Here is a 9,283-nt window from a genome sequence, read left to right on the forward strand (position 1 = left end):
CGCATCTGAAACTGTCGGGAGTTATTTGGTGCAGAGATGCGCCGCATCTAAGAGAGACGCGCCGCATTTGGACCTGTTTCAGTGGTTTCGGGCTGTTTTAAGCGTTCAATCTTCGTTTTAACTCTGTTTTCGCTGTTGGTCTTCATTTATTCAATCACAATGGACTTTTACAAATGTACATGAATCACAATGCTTAAGTACAACAAATACATACATATAGATACAGAATTAGATCGAAATAACGACAATAAACATGTATGATTTTGGCGTTATCAGTGTCTTATGTTTATGCATAAGAAAATGATTATGAAGAAGTAACGATTTCTTTAAACTTACTCTTTAGTATTGTACGGAGTAGTTAAGACAGAGAAATATATTATACAATTAAATAATAGTTCCTTTGAAAAATTTAATGAACTTTTTTTTTGAACGACGATTGGGATCACCCGAGGGGGACTAAGCCACCCGTTGCGATTATCTCCCGTTTCGACTATGCCGATGTAGCAATAATAACCCCGCCCCCATCGCTGCCCGGGAGGAAACCTTGAAACCGATCCAAGGGCACGACCAAGTAAAACCCCCATCCCCTTTACCCCTACCCCCAAACGATATGGGAAAGGTGTCATGGGTGGATACTTCATGACAGAGATGAAATTGTGTTTTTAGTATGTAGCCAACGGGGGTCGAACTCCTGACCTCCCCTAAAGGAGGCACGACACCAACCGTTGGACCACATCACAACTTCGAAAATTTTAATGAACTAACCGGTATCTATCGCCTTTATACATGTTAATGCTAGTTCTATGTCTTACGTTTAGAAAATTCAAAAACCATAAAACAATTAAGTAAAGAGTAAACATGCCTTTTCAAATAAAAATTACTTTGTATAATTTAATTGGTACGTCAAAAAAAAAGACAAATCTTCTTTTAAACGCCAAAATGGTTTTAGTTGTAGAGGTTTAAAGTTTAACCATCTTATATATTCAATAGACAATGTACATTATATAAGGTAAAGGATTAAAGGAAGTTTGAGATAGATTCAAACTATAACTAGCAAAGATACACAATATACATTCCATATACATACATAGATATAAATAAGGACTAGGTAATATCTATAACTAACTAATATCTTTTACACGCCCCTCAAGGTGAGCGACCAAGCGGCTTCGTTAAAACATCGGCTAATTGATCTCCAGACGAGACATGTGTAACCCGAATTGTACCTAATCGAACTTATTATCGAATAAAATGATAAGCAATAGCAAGATGTTTCATCGTGAGTGGAAAACAGTATAAGCACTAAGAAGTGTAGCTCCCAAGTTTTCACATAAAAATTAATGGTTTGACCGAAAGTGTGATCCCTATTTCTGAAAGTTAACTTATCATCCATAAAAGCTCCGAAATAGTTGCATCAACGACCATGTATTTTGACTATGTCGACGATTGAGAGATAAACGGTCAACGATGGTTTAAAGTTTAACCATCTTATTCAATTTACAATGAGTTACAATATATTAGGTATAGGAAGTTCGAGATAAACTCAAACTATAACTAGGAAAGATAAACCATATACATTCCATATACATACATAGAGATAAATAAAGACTTGATAAAATCTCTTAAGTAACTAATATCCTTTACATTAATTAATCACTAGCACAACTTTTGAACTATCAGTAGCAAAACGTGAGTAGAGTTCATGGTTTATGTTCAAGATTGAAGGAATGCTAAACTGGTTAGTCGAGTACGGTCTAAACCAAAATATTTACTTTCACTATTATTTTTTTTAATCCGTCTGTTTTCTTTCATTTTCATTCAAAAAAAATCTCGAGAATACAGCGTAAAAGAATTCACCTAGCCCTTTAAGCTCATGTTAAACAGTTGAACCCCCGTGATTATTATTCAATACTTGTACGCTATTTATAATACAATGAAACCCTAATGACTTTAAACCCTAATGGACCCAAGCCCACATATTAGACTTGGGCCTAACCTATTATCTAACCAAAAAAAAAAAAAAAATCGCACAATACTTTACTTAACACGTATGAGTAATATCAGGCCTATTGTGCTGATAAATGTTTAGAAAAATACTAAGCCCATTTATCGAAGAAAAAGCCCAACAAAGCGATGCGGATATCACACACTATTGATATTGATATACGGAGTATTAGATTTTAAGTGTATATATATATATATATATACATATATACATATACATATATATAAAACGTGTTACACAACGAAACCCTAATCCCCTTTTGTTAGCCGCCGTGAATACGAAATGGTGTCGCTCAAGTTACAGAAGCGGCTCGCCGCTAGCGTCCTCAAGTGCGGTCGCGGCAAGGTTTGGCTCGATCCAAATGAAGGCAATGAGATCTCCATGGCCAATTCTCGTATGATTTCATTCTTTTTTCATTTTTCATTCACCTTTTTTTATGTATTTTGTGCTCTGTATCATCTTTTCTATTACTATTATTATTCGCAATTGAAACGGTTATTGTTTATTTTATATCATTGGTTATTTGTTGCTTATTTGATTAACTGTTCAGTTTTAAATAGATATTTTAATTGATTTTGCATTCAGCTTGCTTTGTAAGAGATTGCAGATTGGAATTTATATTGACTATTTGATAAATTAAGTCGTCATGGAATTTGTGGTATTTAATTTTAACTTAAGGAGCTGAAAGATATGGTTATTAGTTGTTATTATTCAAATTTATTAAATTGGAGTTAGGTAAATACAAATTGTTATTGTTATTATATTTATAGGTTGATAATATTAAAGGATTTAAGTAAATTAAACAGATAGTTTAATGTATTTCGTGAGCTGTGAAGATTTATGTCAGGCTTATTCACATATACCATTGCATTGGTAGCTTAAATCTTCCGTTGTGTAAATTAGAAATTAATGAAACTTTTTTAGTTTATTTGTAGCTAACGATCAAGCTGTGTTCAGTTTTTTATTTTTATTTTTGTTTTATTAATTGGTTGACCATCTAAATTGTGATGCTTAGTCTTTTTGTTGGTTTATGATACTTGAAATGCCCTCTTAAAGTTGTTTAACTTTCGCATTACAGGTCAGAACATCAGGAAGTTGGTCAAGGACGGTTTTATCATCAGAAAGCCAACCAAGATCCACTCTCGATCTCGTGCACGTCGCATGAATGAGGCTAAGAGAAAGGGACGTCATTCTGGATACGGTATTTTTTCAGTTTCTTTTGTTATTTGTATTTTTTTTTATCTAATGGCTATGTCACATGGACACGTTTATCTAGTACTTCGTTATTTGCTAATTTTAGCTCAAAGAATTTCGTGTTTATACAAATTTAATATAATTTATTAATAATCAATCATATATAGGAAAGCGTAAGGGTACCAGGGAGGCTAGGTTGCCCACTAAGATTATATGGATGAGAAGAATGAGGGTGTTGAGGAGGTTGCTAAAAAAGTATCGTGAGTCAAAGAAGATTGATAAGCACATGTATCATGACATGTACATGAAGGTCAAAGGTAATGTTTTCAAGAACAAGCGTGTGTTGATGGAGAGCATTCACAAGTCAAAGGCTGAGAAGGCTCGTGAGAAGACTATTGCTGACCAGTTTGAGGCCAAACGTCAAAAGAACAAGGCTAGCAGAGAACGCAAGTTGGCTCGAAGAGAGGAACGATTTGCCCAGGTATATGTTTTGGTTTTGGTGTTTGAATATGTGTTGTCAATTTGATTTTCTCTTTTATAAAATCCTGATTGTTTGATATAGTGTTGTGCTATAAGTATTTGAACTTTTAATCAACTAACTAGCTATTTAAGTTTTTGGAAATATTGGTTTAGCAATTACAATTGGAAATGATTGTTGGTCTGTTAAACTATGTTTCTAATTCTTTAATTAGGCTATTATTAACCCTTTGATAAATGGGTTAGTGTATTACGGAGTATTAAACAGATTATACCTTTAATGATCAAAAAATCTGGAATTAAGTAGGCAGCTTTGTTTATTGATTATCTTATTATGAACCTATTAACATTTATTTTCTCTGATTCCAGGGTCCACAAGAGAAAGCACCGGCTACATCCCCAGCGGCAGCTCCTGCTGCACAACCTGTCAAGTGAGTGTCATTTTTAGTTCATTTTTATTTATTTGCATTATGTTACTGGATGCTTGTTTTAATGAAGTGTGTTATTTCTTTTTCAGGGCAACAAAGAAATCCAAGAAATGAGGTGCTCTTTAAATTTTTGGATGCTTTTATTAGCCTTTAGCCTTGTGGTTTATTTTAGTGATATGTTTGTTACAATTTCTTTTTGTTTTGGAATACTTGTTCGCTTCAACTCTTGGTACTATGAATTTTGCCTACTTATCTTTATGTTTGTGTTGTAGTAATTGTTTCTCAGTATGTCTTAACATACGTTTTGAAATAATGATTATCACATGAAGTCTTATGCATTGTAAACTACGTATCTGAAAGACCAACAACCCAAACATTATACAACCAGATGGTACAAAATATGTGTTTGGTAATGTTTAGACGACCATGCACACTTTTTTCTCCTACAACGGTTGGGTTAATCATTTGGTTACCACTCGCCTACATCCTTTCCTTCCTTTCCTCACATAAAGCATGACGTGTTAGTCCGTCATTCACCCTCAGCCCTTTAATCCACATGTTAATTCGCGATTAAAAGTTAATTAATCCCCAAAATTCTGACAAAGTGACATTTGTCACAAATTGATTTGTTGTCAGACTTGATTAGCAATAACTAATTGTCTTCTTCAATGTTAATACGGATTTCCCATTTTTCTTCCACAAATTTACCTTTCATCGATTCCTCCCTCACACCTCAATTTCTACTGTCGCCACGCACTCCATATAATCTGAATCGATTTCCTGATTATAACGTGCATTAATTTTGTTAAATTGGTTAACAAAATTAAGGTTTCAGACGATTGAAACCCTAATCATTTACGCCATCCACGCGCACCAAATCAGTTTTAGGGGTGTTCTATTAGGGTTTCATTTTCAATTTTTTCCTATATGGTAACAATTTCACACATGAGAACAATTCCAGTATTGGTGAATCAAATCCCATCTTTGTTGTGTCCAACTTTCGTTCATCATTTGCAATACTAATTAGGGCTTCAAATCATCTCTTTTTGCGACCCTAAATACGTATTTCAAGGGTAAACCATTCAGTTTTCGAATCCGAATTTTTAATTTGGACTACCAATTGGACACAATCTTATATCAATTGGTTTTGAAATTTGATTTGGACTACCAATTGGGTTTTAGTTTGAGTAGAAACGTAGAGTCTGCGATTTGGACTACCAGGTATGACACATTCATTCAATATATATTCAATTTTTAGTCTTATTCCTTTTTTTTTTTTTTTTTTATCAGGGTTTTGTCAATTCTTCTTCCATTTGTAAACCATTTGTTGCAGGTACATGCAGATGGAAACCGAAGGATATTTGCACAAGGATATTGCAAAAATGTTTAAGATGATTTCATTTTATGGTACGAGTTATCAGACCCAAAGTCCGATAAATTGAATTTCGTCTAATAGGGTTTACTATACTCAAAAGGGGTTCTACCTTTAAACAAGACGTTGGATACATCATATTTAAGTATAATCGTTTTTAAGGTTACAATTATGGCTTCAATTTCCTGCCTTGATTTTTTGGGTAAGCACCCGTTAACGGTTTGAAGGTTTAGATAGTCGTGTGTGCATTCTAGAATAGTCGTGTGTCTAATAGTATTTGTATTATAGCTTTAGATAATGAGAGTTTGGCCTTTTGAGTTTGTGTGCATATGTACTCATTCATCTTTTAGCAAAAGTAAGTGACTAACTTAACTAAGTCATCGACCATTCTGCACTTTGAATCCAATATGATGAAAGTAAATTTTACTTTTAATTTAAATTTACTAAGCCGTCACCTGATACAATTTGATCCGGTTTAACTATGACATATAGTAAACAGAACAAAGTAAAATTTATTGTTGTCTGTGGTTTAGTGCAGGGAATAGTAGATCCAATTCTACAACGTGTCTTCATAGAGGACTATACATCAGGTTAGTTTATTTCTACAGCTTGGGTTTTTATTTTGTTTTATATTTTAATAACATTCAACGTTCTGTTTTTTTTTTTTTTGTTTATGTCCTGGGAATATCGAACCAAATGAATCTGAATTATTGACTCAGCCGCTTGAGAATGTGATTTTAGCTTGGGATTATGCAGCCATAGTGTTGAAGTTGCTTTTTTGGCTATGTATATTTATATGGTACATGGATTGGTAGGTACATGCTTGGGATTTAGTTGGTTGATTCAAATTTGAAAATTGCTTAACGAGGATACCGAACAACAATAATATTAGGCGTCTAAGTAAGTATACTTCAACCTTACCTTATTTTATTAGGTTTCAATTGAGAGATTTGGTGACCGTTGACGAATGTATGTGTGTTCAATCAAATCTATACAGTAACATTCAATTTTAGTCTTATTCCTTTTTTTTACATAAGGGTTTTGTCAATTCTTCTTCCATTTGTAAACCATTTGTGCGGGTATATGCAGATGGAAACCGAAGGATATTTGCACAAATGAGAAGGATATTGCAAAAATGTTTAAGATGATTTCATTCAATGGTATGAGTTATCAGACCCAATATTAATAGTGTATTTGCATATTTTGATTTTTGTAGTATTTATTTTGGAAGTATTTTTTTCATTTTGAAGTTTATCAGTTTGATCTTTAGCATTTGAAAGTATATGCATACAATATAAAGGAAGAACAGTAGATGATATCTTTGGTGGAAGCAAAGATATGGTTAACAATTTCAGTGTCTATGGTGACTTCAAGATAGAAGATTTATGTCAAAAGGTTGAAGTTCATATATCATACTGAACTAACTTTCTTTGTGCTTTTGTCATTTCAATCAAATATTCTATTTTTTCCTCTCGCATAAATCATCAGAAGCTACATGCCATACATTAATCTTGACTATAATGGCTGAGTATGTGTAGTTGACATGAGTGAGCCAAGTGAAAGTAAATCAATCACATGCCCATAATGACTATGGTGGAGCAAACTGATTGTTAACAATATCAGTGTCTGTGGTAGCTTTAACATAGTTGAAATATGATTTGATTTTAGAAATGTATGCATGATAACTGAAAACCCCAAATTTTCAACCATTTAAGATGGAAAATGACGAAGGTGTAAAGCCATTGGTGGAGAGATCCCTTTGGACTAAATATGAGTATTTGATTTTTTAACTCTATATCATTTTCTGATTTATTGTGATCAACTTTAGTTTTTGATAAAGTATATGATTGTAATTTCTATAATTTAAGTTGATGTATTTGGTCCCTCTTGAATTTGTCCTTATGAATGTTGTTGTCATCCAAGCCATGAACATGCCTGGGAATCAAGCAGACGGACAAGCTGGCGCATCGTCACAATGGGCGATTGGTGCAGTCCCCGTCAGGGCACATCTGTGCGAAGATGTTGATGGTAAGTGTTAAGCCCACCTTTTCAAGTAATGCTATTAAATGCACCACTTTACATATAGTTTAGGAAAGGATTAAAAAATTGCCTTACCTATGAACTGACTCATTTTTGGTATAACATGGTTAAAGGTTAAACATTTAGAGATATGTACGAGTTTGTAGTTTTATCATACCGTTAATTGATATAACATTTTATGTTTTCAGTTTGTTTGATTAAGAGTCGTCGTGCAACGCACGGACTCTTATAGCCGAAATGGTATGTTTGTCCGTGCGTTGATCCACACACATCTCCTTAAAATTTTAAGGTTCTGGATGGAAGTATTTGTATACGATAAAGGGTAGGTGAGATGCATCAACATTTCAAGGTTGTAAGTAGGGCTGTTAACGAACCGAACTCGATCGATCAGGTAATTTTGAGCTCGGCTCGTTTAAGTATTACTCGGCTCGAACTCGACTCGAGCTCGATTAAAAGTCTTATATTTTGTTCGAGTTCGAACTCGAATTTTTTTTCTATGTTCGAACTCAAGCTCGATATTCGTTAAAATTTTTGACTAATTGACCAAAGTTGTAATTAGTTTGATGCTCGTATAATGCTCGAACTCGAGCTCTATTAAGCTCGTTTAAGATATTGAAAGATCCTTTAAAACATTAAAATAAGTTATAATTATTAGATTAATATAGGAAGTATTAAACTAAAAATTAAAACTTATTTGAATTGAATAAATACTTAAATGTATAAGTATTGCATTTTAATTCCTCAACAAGTTGCACTAAAGAAGCTCTCTATTTATAACTAATTATTCACATATAAACTTCTTGTTCCATCCTATGTGGGATGGAGTTCCTTTGATCTTTTATAAATTTTATCATGGTAAAGTAATGAATAACCATAACTACAATTTATAATGAGAAATTAATATGAACTAATTCGTTTAAAATTAATATTCTGATATGATACAATTAAAGTTATGCTAAAATCATAAGAATATAAGATAAATTAATTTTCATTTTAGAACAGGTGATGTGAAACATCATAATAAGTCACGTTTTAAATATCAAGAGCAATGTCTAATGTTTAAATTAATATAACTATTTGATTAACTTTCATGTTACTTTTAAGACTAATTAATTTAAAACTTAAGCATCCTAATTAACTAAAAGTGTTTATGTTTACTACCAGGATTAGTAGAACTCTTTAGTTAGGTGTCATGTGTTATATCTTAGAGCTAGCGGTGTAGAATAAGATGACCGGATTGTTACTTGAATCGTGTAGTCACTTTCCTAATCAAGAATTTCGACCATATTAGCCGCGGGCTACACGAAACCTTGATTGGGATAAGACAATGAATGATTTGTCTTGTCGGCTAAAAGTTAACAAATCTAGCAATTGTAGATTGTATAGTCTGGATGTTATGTGTTGAAAGTGTATATAAAATGTCCAAAATGTGAAACAAAATTTGTAACCTTTATCATGGAAATGAATCTATATATTTATAATAGTCGAAAAGGTGCAAACCAAGTGTTGCAACCTTTGGCAATGACCACAATCAAATGACACATCTCTTGGCAATAAACATGATTGAAATGGTGCATTAATACCCTAATAAACCATTTAAAAATGTCTCCAAACGTCCAGAAAAACAAGGCAACTATTGGTGAACCATTGCAACTCGTACATGAAAAGTTGCAACTCTTCTTCATAACTTACAGCATGGTGCAGCGGTGGTGCGAGACACCTCACCCTTTCAAGCTATTTGGTGTGATGTACCCAAAGAGGGATGCG

At 33.3% G+C, this 9,283-nt stretch overlaps 1 protein-coding gene and 1 long non-coding RNA gene across 2 annotated transcripts; both read left to right on the forward strand.

Moving 5' to 3' along the window:
- The first annotated feature begins 2,233 nt into the window (after positions 1-2,233).
- On the forward strand, positions 2,234-4,362 carry LOC139872021 (large ribosomal subunit protein eL19y-like). Its single transcript, XM_071859808.1, has 5 exons — positions 2,234-2,399; positions 3,084-3,206; positions 3,367-3,680; positions 4,046-4,107; positions 4,194-4,362. Exons 1-5 carry the CDS (start codon positions 2,288-2,290, stop codon positions 4,216-4,218), a joined length of 636 nt encoding a protein of 211 aa, XP_071715909.1. The 5' UTR covers positions 2,234-2,287; the 3' UTR covers positions 4,219-4,362.
- Positions 4,363-5,457: 1,095 nt separating this feature from the next.
- On the forward strand, positions 5,458-7,860 carry LOC139873306 (uncharacterized). The gene is made up of 3 exons (XR_011767302.1): positions 5,458-6,066; positions 6,292-6,376; positions 6,566-7,860. It is a non-coding gene; the product is annotated as an uncharacterized lncRNA (long non-coding RNA).
- The last annotated feature ends 1,423 nt before the right edge of the window (positions 7,861-9,283 follow it).

This window comes from Rutidosis leptorrhynchoides, chromosome 10 (genome assembly GCF_046630445.1).
Source record: "Rutidosis leptorrhynchoides isolate AG116_Rl617_1_P2 chromosome 10, CSIRO_AGI_Rlap_v1, whole genome shotgun sequence".
NCBI classification, from domain to species: Eukaryota; Viridiplantae; Streptophyta; class Magnoliopsida; order Asterales; family Asteraceae; genus Rutidosis; species Rutidosis leptorrhynchoides.

What these genes read in the sequence shown, in the direction of transcription:
- LOC139872021 (XM_071859808.1), top strand. Translation starts at nt 2,288, where the DNA reads ATGGTGTCGCTCAAGTTACAGAAGCGGCTCGCCGCTAGCGTCCTCAAG. An exon ending in GATCTCCATGGCCAATTCTC is followed by an intron (nt 2,400 to 3,083) that starts GTATGATTTCAT and finishes TTCGCATTACAG; the next exon opens with GTCAGAACATCAGGAAGTTG. An exon ending in GGGACGTCATTCTGGATACG is followed by an intron (nt 3,207 to 3,366) that starts GTATTTTTTCAG and finishes AATCATATATAG; the next exon opens with GAAAGCGTAAGGGTACCAGG.